The 16,061-nt window shown below is 40.2% G+C and overlaps 1 protein-coding gene across 1 annotated transcript in view; it reads right to left on the reverse strand.

The window, feature by feature from the left end:
- tgfbi (transforming growth factor, beta-induced) overlaps nucleotides 1-16,061 on the reverse strand; it is a 465,360-nt gene that overhangs the window by 34,249 nt on the left and 415,050 nt on the right. The window contains exons 2-3 of the mRNA XM_078550919.1: nucleotides 15,696-15,830; nucleotides 15,101-15,199 (exon numbers count right to left, since the gene is read on the reverse strand). Coding sequence (XP_078407045.1) covers nucleotides 15,101-15,199; nucleotides 15,696-15,814 — 218 coding nt within the window. The 5' untranslated portion in view covers nucleotides 15,815-15,830. The remainder of the gene's footprint in view (nucleotides 1-15,100; nucleotides 15,200-15,695; nucleotides 15,831-16,061) is intronic.

Genomic DNA, 16,061 nt, shown 5'->3' on the forward strand with positions numbered 1-16,061 from the left:
ACTAGGACCACTGTTTTTCTTAATAGATATTAATGACCTAGACTTGGGTGCGCAGGGTGCAATTTCAAAATTTGCAGATAACACAAAACTGGGAAATATTGTGAAGTGCAAGGAGGATAGTGATAGACTCCAAGAGGACATAGTGGTGGAATAGACTGGCATGTAGCAGGTGCAATTTAATGCAGAGAGGTGTGGTGATTCATTTTGGAGGGAAGAACGAGGAGAGGCAATACAAAATAAAGGAAACAATTCTAAAGTGGGTGCAGGAGCAAAGGGACTTAGGGATTTGTGTGTACAGATTGTTGAAGGTGTCAGAGCAGGTTGAGATAGTGGGCAAAAAGGCATGTATGATCCTGGGCTTTATAAATAGAGGCATAGGTATGAAAGCAAGGGAATTATGCTGAACATTGGTTCAGCCTCAACTGGAATATTGTTTCCAATTCTGGGCACCGCCCTGTGAAAGTTTTATAGAGGTGCAGAAAAGATTTATAAGAATGGTTCCGGGGATAAGGGATTTCAGTAAAGTGGATAGATTGGAGAAGCTGGGCCTGTTGTCCAAAGAAAAGAGAAAGATGAGAGGAGATATGATAGATGTGTTCAAAATCATGAGGGGACTGAATAGGATAGATAGGGAAGAACTGCTCTCATTGACAGAAGGGTCAAGACCCAGGGACACTGATTTAAGGTGAATAACAAAAGAACCAAAGATGACAAGAGAAAAACCTTTTGCACACAGCCAGTGGTTAGGGTCTGAGAATGTGGTGGAGGCAGAGTCAATTATGGCTTTCAAAAGTGAATTGGATAAGCACCTGAGGAGAAAAAAAGTTGCAGGGCCATGAAGAAAGGGCAGGGCAGTGGGACGAATGGAGTTACTCTCACATAGAGCTGGCATCGACACGATGGGCCAAATAATCTCCTCCTGCGCTGTTACCATTCCACAATTCTATGATTCTATGAAAAGGCTGCGACATCTTCACAACTTTAACAAATAATGTGGCCTGGCACTTCAGTAAGCCCAGGAGCCTGGGAGAAGGAAAAGACTGGTCAATACCAACGGATCAGACTGCCCTAGCAGAACAATGCTCTGACGCAGGTCCCAGGCTCAGGCATCAACCTGCCTCCTTCTTCACAACAACCCTTCACCCACCACCAACCACCCGAAATGCTGCAACGTGTTTATAGTATGCACATTGACAATCTCTGCGAACGATGGTCACGCTGTGTACACACAATGATGAACTTCACGCTGATAGTGCCTTACATTGGCAATATTTTACATTGGCAGCATTTTACACTGGCAGTGTGTCACACTGGCTGTACATTATGATAAATTACTTTTCATGAGTAGTATTTTGCACTGTCAGTACTCATACTGTCACTACCTTTCTCTGGCAGTATTTCATAATGGCTGTACTTGACACTGATAATGTATCAATACAATCAATGACAATACGCACTCCTTGACTATTATATACCTTTGTATAACAATTACAGCACTTTTAACTGTTTAACTGATGCCTTTGGAAAAAGCAGTTGGAAACCCAGTTTAATACTTCCAGTACATTTACAAGACAAAAACAATTCTGAGTTATCCTTCAAGCATGAAGTAAGGTTGATGCAGTTTACATACATTTTTCATTAACTTTACAAATAAATAGAAAATAGAGCGTAGGTGAAGTGATAAACAGGAAACATTTGCCAACATTGTTTATAACCAAATGTGCTAATGTTCAATAATACCTCAAACTATTAGCAATACATTCGGAGGACTTACAAGGTAGAAAGTGTAAAATGATGGGATTATCAAACACCCACAGTGAAGTTGGAAAGTCACGCCTATCGTAATAAATTTGTTACATAGTGCATGCATTTTACTGAAGACTTATTGCAAGTTAATACGTACGGTACCTGTTGCTTTTGTAGGTTGCACAGCGATAAGACTTTTCATTGTTTCAATATGTCATGTTGTGTGACACTCAATAGCTGTTAGTTTATTCTATTTATTGCACAATTTGGTCACCAGGTTCTCAACAAATAACTCAATATGCTTTCTGAAATGTTTTTCTTCAACCTTATTTTTTCCCAGTAAATTGAATTTCAATTTTTCAAACTAAGGGTTTACACTAGTAAAAATGGTACAATTACGTATTTTACAATAAAAATGTATCCAATAAATTCGCTTTTATCATTTTTAATGACTTAATTAAAAGTTTTTACTTCAAACCTTCATCTTCTCCTGGGCTAGGACTTGATATTTTTGCCAAGAGCTGGGACTATGTGAACATTTGGATTAGTTCAAAATTCAACTAGTGTTTTATTTTTGCAATGTGAGCCTTACAGACAAGTGTGCCCCTAAGATAACATCAGTGCTCAAATTGAAGGCTGTGGCTGACTGAGGCCTTCAGCAGTTACATACTGGATCCAAATTGGAGGTGGGGAAGGCTGCTGCAAAAACCTCTCCTCTCACTGGAGCACCTCAAGGTCTTTACTGCCACTTCCCAGGGCATTCTGCTACTTTTCACATGGATGTGGTGATGTGAGGCAGGCGTGAGGGAAATTTTCATGGATCTCAGGCCTCCGCTGCCATTTGAGTAGAGTAGGTGAGTATAAGGAGTGGCCAGTGATCATAAAATTGAGAAGTAGAAAACTTCCCAAAAAAAACCCTTCTTTCTGTAAAGAAAGGGGAGAGGCTGATTCACACACCAGCTGCTTGATTATATTTTTGTTATCCATAGGAGTTTATGTCCTGAGCCATTCCCTTCACTCTTGATGCTTGTTCATCGTTTTCTCAAACTATTGTGACCTTTCGGTTTTCTCTGGGAATGTGCTCCAAGCAATCCTTCTTAAATTGGGATTTCTCCTTCCTTAGTGCTCATCTAGTAAAGATTGAGTTTATTGGAATGTTTCGACTTAGTTTTGTGAATAATTGTAGTTGGAAGCATTATTTAGTTGAGTTATTCATAATCTTGTGAAAATTTCCTATTCTGCACTGTATCCACTCACATAAATAAACACCTAGCTGTGTTAAAATCCTTTTTCATTCCTGATAGGCTACTCGTGTTTCAGCAAAACAGAACTTTGATTTATTCATTTATTATGATTAATTTAGCAGCACAGTTTCCTGATCTCCAAAATCTGGCTTGAATTCTGCAGTGCACTTTAATCTGAGTTGACACTGCAATGGAGCTAGGTGGCAGGCTAGTTCATATACTTGAGAGGAAGTCCCAGCGAACCAAGGTAGGTCTTTTAAACAGTCCCTGTGGTTGCCTGAGTTCTGCATCCAGGAACACCAGACCTCCCTCTGCCTGACACCACCATACCCACCACCAATCCCTCCCCCCACCAGCGCTGTCAAATTTTGTTTTATGATGCTCCTGTGAAGTGTCTTGGGACATTTTTATTAGATTAAAGGTTTTATATGAATAAAAATTGTTGTTGTTGAAGCACTCACCAGTGCTCCATTAGAAGTTCTTGATGCAGGGACAGGGTCAGAAACCGAGTGGAAACAAGTCCTTCTCAACTTTTCTTCCCTTTTACCCCAAGTTTACCAAACGTCCAGCTCATTGTGGCACAAAATATCTGGGCTTTATTCTTTTCCTGGATTTAGTATAGTTCGACTTGTGGAAATTGTACATGTGGTAGTTGAAACAAATAATATAAATACATTTTACGGAGAGCTGGATAATGACAGGAGGGAAATAGAACAGAACAATATACTGATTAATTGGCTTGACAGGGGGCTTCCGAGGAGCATAAACATTGGCATAGAGCTGGAACATATGGCTGTTTTCTATGCTTTATTTTCTGTGGAAGGCAGGAAGAAAATAATTTATCTTTCCTGACCTCAGGACCTCCCAAAGCGCTTCACAGCCAATTAAGGGTTTTTTGAAGTATAATCACTTTCGTACTGTAGGAGATGTGACAACCAATTTGTGCACAACTAGCTCCTGCAAGCAACAGTATGGATAATGACCAGATGATCTGTTTCAGTGGTAATCTTTGAGGTACAAATATTGGCCAGGGCAACAGGGAGAACTCCCCTGCTCTTCAAACATTGATGTGAGATCTTTTCCATCCAACTGAGAGGGCAGACAGGGCCTTGGTTTAACAACTTGCCTCTGAGGGACAGCAGTCTGGAAGTACCAGTGTCAGCTTTGATTTTGAGCCCAAGTCCCTAGAATGGGCTTGAGCCCACAGTCTTCTGACTGAGAAGCGAGAACCTCTGCTGATAAATCCATAATTCTTTGTGGTGTGGTTAAAACATACAGAAAGAAAGACATTTTATGAGGTTTATCCAATAACATTTTCAAAATTCACAAGCGGTAGCAAAGTTAGAGATTTTATTTAAAGTATATTCAACAAGTGGTGTTGGCCAGCTCAGAATCGATGATAAATAAATATACTTTTATAAAGATAGCAGTAGATAAAAGAGACATAACTAACAGAAGGATCGGTGCCATTTCATGGAATATGGGACACTGGCATTAGCACTGGAACAGGAAGGAGCTGTACAATGGGCTGGGCTCAGCCTGAACCAGAATGGGATCAGAGTGGAAAGGATTAGCAAGTTGCCTATAGGACTTTAAACTAATAAGGTGGTAGGGTAGGTTTCTGCCAAAAATAACATAAATCTGAAGATAAAAGAAGCAGGAGAGTAAAGGCCGGACTAAGGTAGGGAATGAGCTTAACAAAAATGGCAGCAGGGAAATCAACAACTATAAAACATAAGTATAAAGGGACTTACACAATTAAAATAAAAGGAACAATTATTAAAGACATTTCAAATTTTTGCAAGACAATTTGAATCTGACATCAAATATGGTTTGCACCTTAATAGTTTTGTTGTGTTGACCAAACTTTAAAGCAGCAGACCAACAGAGAATCAAAGAACATCACCCCATTTTCCTCTGGGTAGAGATGTAACTTCATTGATCCTTTCAACCCTGATTCTCAAAGAATTGTGAAAGAAAGATCAAAGTCTTCCTAGGCCTCTAGTCATGCGCACAGCCCTAGATGACAAGCATTATCGCAAACAAGATCCTGAGAAATGCTATAATTCCCATGAAACTTCCAAATGATCAATCTGTTTGTTATTCATCATGTAATAAATTATCTTAGCCCCATAGTCTTGAATAAGGAAGTGGACAATCTCGCCCATCTCCTTTCATAATGTGGCAAGAAAAGAAGTCACCAGGCATGAATCGTACATTCTGCAAACCACATCCTGTACCTTTGCAGAAAATAAACAACAGTCATAAGAACAAAACCTTAATCATATGAGGTTAAACCACTTGATTCTATGTATATAAGGATAGGTTACTTTACATTACACAGCAATGTGCATAGCATCCAAAATAAAAGAGGGGAACTGGAGACAATAATCTGTAGCAGCAAACTAAATTAGGCAGAAATAATTAAACCAAAACTTCATTTAGAACAGGACTGACAACTAAAAATTGCAGCTTATAACATAATCAAAAAGGATAGGGAAGAAAGTAGGTGGTATAGCTGCACTAATTAGTGATAACATATTGACAGTAGAAAAAGGGACATAATTAACAGGAGAATAGAAATAGAATCCAGATATATTGAAAAAAAATCATAGGAAGGGGTTAATCACACTATTAGGGGTATACTACATGACACCATATAGTAGGAAGGAGGCAAAGGAAGAAATATGTAAGCAAATGTGTGAAATGCGGAAAGGACATAGGATAATATTCATCCAAGATTTTAGCTACCCCAATATAATCTGGCAAGAAGAGGTAGAGAAAGAGGTATAGGGAACAGAAATTTTGCATTGTATGCAGGACTCGTTTGTGGCACAGGATGTAAAAGGCTCAACAAGATAGGGAGCACTGTTGGATCCAATAATGGGAAATGAACCAGAACAGGTAAGAGAAGTGAACATAGGGGAGCATCTAGACAATCACAATCACATTCCACCTTTAATAATATAAGAGGTGTGTTGCCAAGTTGTCAGTCGTTTTCAATGCAACAGTCGCCTGGTTTCCAATTACCTACACTTAAGCCAGCCTTCTATGTTAAATCCAGGAATTTACGATATGCTGTAGCTGCACCTCAGAATCCTGAGTCAATCAAAAAGTCCATACATAATGCTATCAATGATGCTTCACACAGCTCTTCTTCATACAGCTCTTTCATAAACAGTGGGGTCAAATTTGTTGTGATTGATAATGCAAAACTGTTGGTAATGAATGTGCAGCCCATTTTAGATTATGCTCAATAATTTTTTTTTCCCATTACAAATGCAAGCTTTTTTTAACTTATCTTGCACATGTGACTGCATATAAATGCAGAAGGCTCACTTCAAGCTAGAGAGGGGGCCTGCACTAATTTCTGTCCTTACTGCCTAAAGTAAAAGGTTCTGCTAAATTTAGCAGTAGGCTGCACATATGCATAAACTGGGCCTTCCAAACCACAAAATCTATGGAAGCAATGTTATTGACTTTCGACCCTCCCTCCACTCCCCTCAGTGTTCTCACCTGCATATCCAAGGCTTGTATATAGACATTTAAATTTGGAATAAACCATTACTTGATGAACTAAGACTGCTGAAACAAATCTTAGTCCGAATGACAGCTTTTTGATACCCATAATTCATTTATATTCCTAGAAGCTAACAGGATAAACCTTGTTACATTCATACCTGGCTGCTTCGCCATTTGAAATACCACAACAGGAGGGAATCTCATAACTTTGCTGCAGCAAAGCACATAGGAGTTCTCAGTGTTCCGAGAATCATACGCAAATGACCACAAGCGCCAGGGAATAAAAATATTTGCTAAATGAGAAATGTTCTGACTCAATGAACATGCAGCTGTGGTTGCTATCATTGGTTTCTCCATACTGATCATTGTCTCCCTATGCAAGATTTATGACATCTTGTCTTCTTGGCCACTCTAGCTATCTGTAACGAGAGTTCATTCCTGTGGGCTGCACAGAATTTCCATTTCTAGCCAACATTTTCTTAATCTTAGTTTTCATTTATGTATTTTATATTTTAATCCAATAGTCTGTAAGTTAGATATGTGCTATTACTGGTAATTTTATTAATTGGTTCTTCTGATAACTTTTTTGGGGATAAGTCCAAAATTTATTTATTGTCTTTACTTTTACAAGTAGCTTATTGTTTGAAGTATTATATGATAGTTCATTAATGTACCCTGTCTAGGTACTAATAACATATTAAAAGCAAGATTTTAATAGAGAATCAGTGTCAGAAATCTGCTGGATGTGATACTTATTCATCAAGTGGACCCAACTTGGAAGTGCTGGTGACGTCAACTTTCGAACAAGACAAACCAGGTAGATATGAAAGATCTCGTGATATTATTCGAAGAAGAGCAGGGGAGGTTTATGGGTGTATAGTCCAATATTTATCCTTCATTTAACATCGCGAAAATAAATCAGTCGGTCATTATCCCATTTCTGTTTGTGGGACTTTGTCATGTGTGCAAATTGGCAACCACATTTCCTACATTACAACAGTGACTACACTTCAAAAGTACTTCATTCGCTGTAAAGTACATTGAGATGTTGAGATGCCGATAAACACAATATAATTGCAAAGCTTTCTTTCCCAGGCTCAAATGATAGACCAAATGGCCTCCTCCTCTATCATGTAATGCGATGCACTGAATAATGTATGACAAATTAAGATGCAGGTATCTTAATATCTGCTCAGCCACAAGTATCACATAATTATACCATGGAGTATATGAAACTTTTAAGGCTTTAAATAGTAAAATCAAGTGTACTTACTAAGGATTACTAATCTTAGTTACTGATTAACTTTATTTTCAAAGCCTTTTGCATCCAGTCCCAATACTTGCCCCTCGGAAATCCTGGGCCAACATTTTCCCCCCTTTGGGGGGGATTCGCGGGAGCGGGTGCCGGCGGGCAGGCCTCCGATCGGCAGGGGGGGCGTGCAGCCATTTTAAGTGGACGGGCCAATTAAGGCCTGCCCAGCGTGACGTGTGCCAGGAAGTGCTATGCGCTCCCTGTGTGGGCAGGGGGTGGGGTTTCTCACAGCCTGGAGTGCGGTCTTCCGCGCATGTGCGCAAAAGAGCGCACAGATCTCCCTGAGACAAAGTGCTGCCTCAGGAAGATCATCTCCAATGTAAAACTTGAAATAAAGACATTTGAAAAATGTCCCTGCCACATCCCCTCATGTGGCAGTGTCACATGAGTTGGGACATGTCCATAACTTTTATTGAAACCTTTCGTAAAAATTTAAAGACCCTCAAGAAACCTTATCCCGCCCATGGTCCATCAATCACGTTAATTGTTTCTTTAATGGCCCTAATAGGCCGCTGACAGTTCGGCGGGCACGCAGCCGATTCGGCTGTGCGCCAGGCAAACTTACAATCTAAATGACGCGGGGTGACGTCGGGACACACGTTCGACATATCCCCGCATCATTTTACATGTTGGCGAGCGGGCCCTGCCCCCGCTCGTCGACTGGAAAAACCTGCCCCTGGTGTGAGGCAGATGTCCCACCTTCAAGTGCTGCCACGCAATCAGGCCCAACAGTTCTCCAGTGCCGGCAGCACCACCAGGAGCAGTGGTCACTGCAGTACAGCAGTTCAGCCTGCAGCATGAGTTTATGATGGAACCTCAGAAAACAGGTGAGTGGAGCAGGTTCATGAGGACGAGACAGGGGCACCCTGTTGAAGGAGGTGGGGTGGGGGTGTTGCTATTTAAAGGGCCAAAAATACCCAACTTGATTCTCATTTGGACCATTAATTATTGGTCCCAATTAATAACGTACACCTTATATGTAACCCAAATATCACACATTCAAGAAAATAACAAAAGAAAACCTCTCAGACACTGTGGGGGAAATTTTCCGCTCACATTGACGGTGGGTATGTTTGATGGAGTGAGCGGACAACATGGCGAGAAAGCCAAAAATCAGTTTTACGCTATTGTGAAACCAATTTGCAATCATCCGCTCCATCAATGGCAGGCCGCGTTTCTCACAGCCACACGTCAGGAACCCAATTTCATTACTTTTAGCATCTCATTATAAGCCCTGCTTGCTGGAATCATTCCCCCCACGCTGGATCATCCTGGCAGGTTAGCGTAATTGCACATCGACGTGTTTCACAACAGTACATAAGCGACGTGCACTTGGCGAGCTGCACTTCACTAGGGACTTCAAGGTTTGTTTACCTACCTTGCTTCAGGCAGCACTCGCAGTCATCAGCGCCAGGCTTCACAGGCAGCACCACATCACTTTTAGGGGGGCTCACGGGCAGGTCTCTATCTACCAGAGCCGCCATAAGGTGGGGGTGGCAATTCAACTGCTGCAGGGCTATGGCTTGCTTGGGGAAGGGGGAGGTGGCCTCAGGCAAGGGAATAGGTTGCCAGGGCAAGGGCTGTATTGGGAAGGGGGGTATCCCAGGGTGCGTGTGGGGGCACATGTTGATCTCTGCAAGTGGCCTCAAGATGGTCAGGATTAAGGAGGCAGTCTCTGGAGGAGATGAGGCCAGATTTAGGTGTGAGGGTGTGTGTGAGAGAGTGAGTGGTGATGTGCCTTGAGCCGGCAGTGAGTGAGATGCCAGTGAATGTGTGATGGCCTTGTGAGTGTGTGAGTTTAGAGTAATGAGATGGTTGCCTTATCTTAGCAGTACGGGTGAGATCATTCATCCTGTTTCTGCACTAGAAGGCCAGTGCAGCATTGGCACTGACCACCACTGCAACCGCCTTCCAAGCTGGAGTGGTGAAATTGCTGGACCTCCCATGAGCAGAGAGGGTGTGGAGGACATCACGGCGGACCACCAAAAGGCATTCCAGTGATGAGTCACTGAACTCTGCTTGGCTTTCAGGGCCATGTCTTCACTGGATCAGTCCTGGGCTGCAAACATTGAGAACTGTGCGCATGGCTGCAGTTTAGATATGGCACCCCAAGTGAGGAAACAGTGAAGTAACAGCATGGCGGGCGATTCGGAGGCTGCCTGCCAGTGAGGTAGCGCGTTTCCTGTGACTGCATAATTAATGAGGCGGGAAGTGGATAGTAAAGCATGAAAACCCACCATTGCTGCCAGTGGGTAAAACATCTTTTTCCATGCCCGCTATCACACTTCCTGCAATTCTGGGACCATTCCGCTCTATGTATAAAACAAACCTCAAATCCAAGGTTACCCTTGATGTTGCTTAAACCAAAAATTATGAGTTAGAAATTCACCTTTGGGCAATAGTGGAGAACAGGTGGTATTGGATCAGACACTGTTTATATGCCTTTTCCATTCACTGCAATGGAACTGAATATTGGTATAGAACTTGGCATCTGATGCCATACCATTCTTCCCAATTGTCTAAGGTGAGTTTCTACCCCATTATGTGTACAAAATTATGAGGGGAATAGAGTGGACAGGATAAAATTGTTTCCCTTGGTGGAGAATTCTAGAACCAGGGAACATAAATTCAAGATAAGTGGCAGAAGGTGTAGGGGGGACATGAGGAAGAACTTTTTTATGCAGAGGGTTGTGGGTGTCTGGAATTCACTGCCCAAGTTGATGGTAGAGGCAGAAACTCTAAACTCTTTTAAAAAGTACCTGGGTCTGCACCTTAAGTGCTGTAAGCTGCAGGGCTATGGGCCGGGTGCAGGAAGGTGGGATTAGAAAGGACACCTAGGTGTCCTCGGGCTGGCATGGACAAGATGGGCTGACTGGCCTCCTTCTGTGCTGTAACTTTTCTATGGCTCTATGGTTCTATGTGTTTTATATGGACCAGAAATCCTTACTTTTGAGTCATCATATTTTAAAAGCATCTAAACATGACATAAGCAACCATTAGCTGTACAAGAAAGAGATTAAAAGGGGAAAAATGCTAGCAGTATTTATTGTGTAATTTATGTGAATTATGGCTGTTGCTGGTAATTACATGGCAACAAATTTCCAACCACTACCACTTACACTGACTCAAGGAACCAATCTGCAAATAGGTCTGCAGCCATACCGCCAGTTTAAGTACTGATGAATGGTTTTACAGGATATACAAATACAATAATTGAGACCCTTAAGTCTTTGCTTTGGAAATTGATGCAATATGTTACCATTAAACACAGAAAGAAAGGCCTGCATTTATATGGTGCTTTTCATGACCTCAGGATGTCCCAAAGTTCTTTTCAGTCAATGAACTACTTTTTAAAAACCTTTTGAAATGTAGAGAACACAGTAGCCAATTTGCACACAGCAAGGTCCCATAGGCTGCAATGATATAACGACCAGATAATCTGCTTATAGATGTTGGCTGAGGGATAAATATTGGCCCTGAGGAAGAACGCCACTGCTCTTCAAGTAGCAAAACTATAGGAGTTGGTCTGGTTTACATACATTAGGTTACATTATAAAAGTAAAATATTAACCAGGACTGCAAATTCTTCCATTTTACTAGAATTCCTTCATTTTTCAAATGTCACAGCAACAATCAATAATAGGCAGACAAGCTTCACTATGATTTTTCCTAATTGGAAGCTCACCACCACTGACAGTAAAGAGATTGTTTTATGTCACTTCCATATAGTCTGCTCTGTTGTTTCTAATCTGAATTTCTTGGTTAACCATAACAGACGCTATCATTATACATAAAAGTTAACTCCAAACTTATTAAACCATGCCTCACACCAGATGATGGTACCAGACAGTCTTTCATAAGTTTCAGAGACAGACAGATTATGTACCTTTTCAGGCAGAAATATCATTTGAGACAGTTCTGTACATCAACAAGAATTATTGATCTGTTTGCACTGATCACAGAAAGCTTGCTGTTCAATAGGCACAAAATATACAGTTCAGATAACATTATTATACTGGGTTATACTATTGTACAAGTTGACATAAGGCAATGGAAGTCAACTCCCATAAAAGAGAGTGACTGATGCTATTAACCTGAGAAATAGCTATGGCAAACCTTAATTTGTACACTGGGCGTATGCGGAGAAGACCAGTCTTGGCAATGTTGACCCCAATGTTCTAACCACCCACTAATTCTCACAAATTTAGGCTCACATATGATAAATAGACACTTTACTGAGTCACTGTGTAGCTGCTTGTGTACAATTATCCAGAACAATTATCCAGTCTGAATCATTACTGCAAATGAGGAGAAAATTTGAAAGCTAAGTACATCAGTGAAGGACATCTTAAAAAGTGAAACAGCTGAAGAGATTATAAATTTGGAGACATTGGGAAAGAGAGGGAAAAATACCCAAACTATTTTGTGGTTCAGACCTCAGTTCCATTCTGCTGGCAAACCGCACCTTCTCAATTGACAACTCACTGAAGCATGTCAGCTGGTGGCCAGTATGATGTTGGGTGCTTCAGGCATTACATTTGTCCACAGGTAGGTCTTGAGGGGAAGGCAAAGTGCCAGAATGGGTGGAGGGGCTGGGTGGGGAGGGTGGGGTGCGGTTGGAATGATGAGACCGAGCTGGCAATGACCTCGAGTATTTTTATGGAGCCAGGAGGAGCATTCCTATAAGGAATATTAGATGACTAAATACCTGGACACATGGTTGAACAGTGTGCAACACATACTCCACTCATTTGTCCCTTAAATTACAGTCAGAGCCCTAACTATATCATAGGATGACAATTTGCATGGTAAAGAAGCCCATCACCTGACACAGGTGGTGGTCCAGACACCCATGGAAATTCCTTATTATAAATGGTGACAGACGCAGCATCATCAGTAATGGGCTACCAGCTCCATTTTAAGGCCATTAACACTGTTATTGTTAACACTGATTTCCGTCATTCAACAAAAGAGACAGGAAAGTATAACAGAGCAAGGAAGCACCTAGATCTCAATAACTTCATGCTTCACCTCACCACCCACCACGCACCCCGCCCCCCCCTACCCCCCAAAAAAGCCCTGCAAAAAAATTTTTGTAACTATTTTCTAAGAAGGCTTGAATGGTCCCTTTAAGTAACACTGGTTAAATTACTCAATGCCTGATGCCAACAATGAAACTTCTAAGATGCATGCACTGCCCATTGGCACACAAATATGGCATTGGGGTCCTTCAAGCTAACGTATTTTAATATGATTTCCACCTGTTTCAGGCAGAAGCACAAATCACCCATTTCAAGGTCATTGCGCCAGGCAGGTCTTTGGCAGACAATTATTTTTAAATTTTCAATTGCCAGTCATTAAACAAAAAAACCTTAGGCACCAGTTGAAAATCTCCTTCAAGGATTGGGTGCCAAACTGCAAACGTGAGTAACAAAGTCTGAATTTAGAGGGGGGTCAATGCCTAGTTTAAATGTGGAATCATGAAAGGCATCCTATGCAATTCCTTTTAGAAAAAAAACCTCACTGTTAGCCATTTAAAAAATGTAATTAGTATAAATGGGGAAAAAAAAGCAAATGGAAAATCCACTGAGCCACATTGTAGCCACACACACTGATTAGATTGGTGCACTGTGTTCCCTTGTGGTGTCTGAAGTTTACAATGGTTGGAGTTCTTGATATTTCTGAAATATTTATTCATATAATAAACCCAATTGTCTAACTTTACTGATGTATTTATGTGATGTGATAGCTTTGATTTATCATTCAACTGATTTTTAATTTTACGGATTTTCCCTTCTTTATGGATGTGCGGCTCTAGGGAAGAGTAGCAGTGATGTAAACCCCAGTCATGGTGTAGATTGTGACAGATGAATTATGAGAAAAGATTGTGTGAAAGAGTTATTATCTAACTACTCTAGAGCTCAAAGAGACTGTGTGAAAGCAAATCCTCTCACCTTCCTTGAATTTTTGAAACAAAATTTATAATAGATCTGTGTGTACTTTTAATTTCCTGTATAAAATAATTTATATTAGTGCCTATCAGTGTAAGATAGAATACATGAGGAGATATTAATATGATTTATAATCCCAGCAATAGACTGTCTTGATGATCCATGACTGATATGTTTTGATTATTTCATGAGTGGATGAAATCTTGTCAGGTATCTCCATATTATACATTCTGCTCATACTACATTAGGTAATTTATTGATCAGCATGTGGGAGTGCCATCACTATAAAACCTTTTTGTCTCTTTATAGCATTTGTTTTCAATTATGATGCTACCACATGGGTATAAAATTAATTTCAAAATGTTTTCCGTAGAGAATTAGAAACAAACTGATTTATAAGTCTGCATGTGAAGGTGAAGTTGTAAAACATGCTGAAGAACCAGAAACATCTGTCCTTTCATCGTGCAAATATTGTGGAGCAAACCCACAAGGTTTCCTTTACATCGTCTGGATCATATTGATCCAATTTAAGCTTAAATATTCCACGAAATCAGATCTCTGTCATCGTTTTCCTTCCCCAGTGGTCTGCTGATGTGAGTGGCACCATGTGCCTGAGTGGTGTCTGGAGCCAGAATTAACTCAAAAACTTTCAGCTCTAGCAACAAAAGAAGATTTGTCAAAATTTCACACTGCAGGTCATTTACCACAACTTCCTGTACTTGCTCCAAATACACTACCCTCTTAGGTGCTGAAATATTCCATTCAAAAGCTTTTACAGCCAATAATCATTTCCTCTACAGAAATTCCATTCTGCCACTTATAGCATTTTTATGGCCAATGTGCTGACTATATCCAGACAGTGCAGAATTGAAACCTTTATTGTTACCTGTCTGAAGAAATTAGACCTCACTATTCAAAACACAAAGTCCACCATCAAACATCCTTTGTAATTTACATTACTGATACAGCTCTGACTCTAACTTGCAATTTAAAATTAAGCCCTCGGAGAGCCAGATTAAACATGTATTGTTAACTTACTTGCCAAAAATAAAATTATCAACATATGTTCTTTCCTCATACATTAATGCAATTTCAGCCAAATCCTTTAATATTTTTCTTTTAAATATTTTGTTTATATAAAAAACTAGGTTATTCACAAATTCATAGAGAAAATACTTTGACAGAAAAATTAAAGTAATCTGAACTTTATTCAGACCACTTCCGCCACCCACTTTGTGATCATACACCAAAAGTCTACAATTTTGCAAAAGATTTTTAATTTTATGCTGATATTTAGGATTGGATTTAAACTGTGCGATACTTACGTTGGTTTGCCACAAATTTTCCGATGGTACCACTGTTTGCAGTTGGTGAAGTACTTCTTGCTGGATCCTGTTACTTGTTGCATAGCACATACATTGGGGCTGAGAAAGAACACACACATTTTTCTTTTTAAAGCAAAGAACGGTGACCAAGGGCTGTTCAGGAAACAGCAACAGCTTAATCCATCTGCTGTCCAGCTATTCAATGAAACCATTGTTTCAAATCAAGACTGAATTAAAAACTATCACATCAAATTCAGTTTTTAGTTCTTTTAAAAAAACTATGTTAAAAGCAAGGCAACATTGCCAACACTGTTTCAGTAATTATGAGGTTTTTTTATTCTTAATTAACAGGAACAGGCTTACACTCCTACCTTTACAATATACTTCAATTTGAATGAAAACTTCAACCTTCTTAGTTCTGGGACCAAAATAACTTTTTTTCAATCAAGTTCATTGGCTTTTTCACAGGCACTTTAGTATGTCTGTATATACAGTGCAGCATTTTTGGTCACATTTGCATTAAATTGAATTGATGTTAAGATGTACAGTAATTTCAAACAAAACTTTTGTTAAACTTTCTTTAAAAGTTGCTTACCCATGCTGTCTGCCTCTGATCCTGCTGTGCTGTAATACTTGTTTGTAAGGTAATATAGCACTTGTCAATGTAATGCAAACTAAAACTAAAGAAAAACCAAATAGAACAAAATTCTTCATGCTGACTAAAGACCTCTGCAAAATCCAAGCAGTCTCCTGAGGTAAAAGGCTGCCTTTAACAGAGCTACAATTTATAGAGCCCTGAGCTGAAGGGGCGGAGAGGAGCAGTTAAAATGCAAAATCCTTACTGATGTAACTAGTGGGCAGGACAGGACCCCACAGACTGAGGAAGTAACATAGAGCTTTGTCATCTAAACTTTAAAGAAACCTCTCTTTCTTCCTGTTTGCTTTGTTCTGGCAAAATGTT

This window comes from Cetorhinus maximus, chromosome 10 (assembly GCF_964194155.1).
Source record: "Cetorhinus maximus chromosome 10, sCetMax3.hap1.1, whole genome shotgun sequence".
Taxonomy (NCBI): Eukaryota; Metazoa; Chordata; class Chondrichthyes; order Lamniformes; family Cetorhinidae; genus Cetorhinus; species Cetorhinus maximus.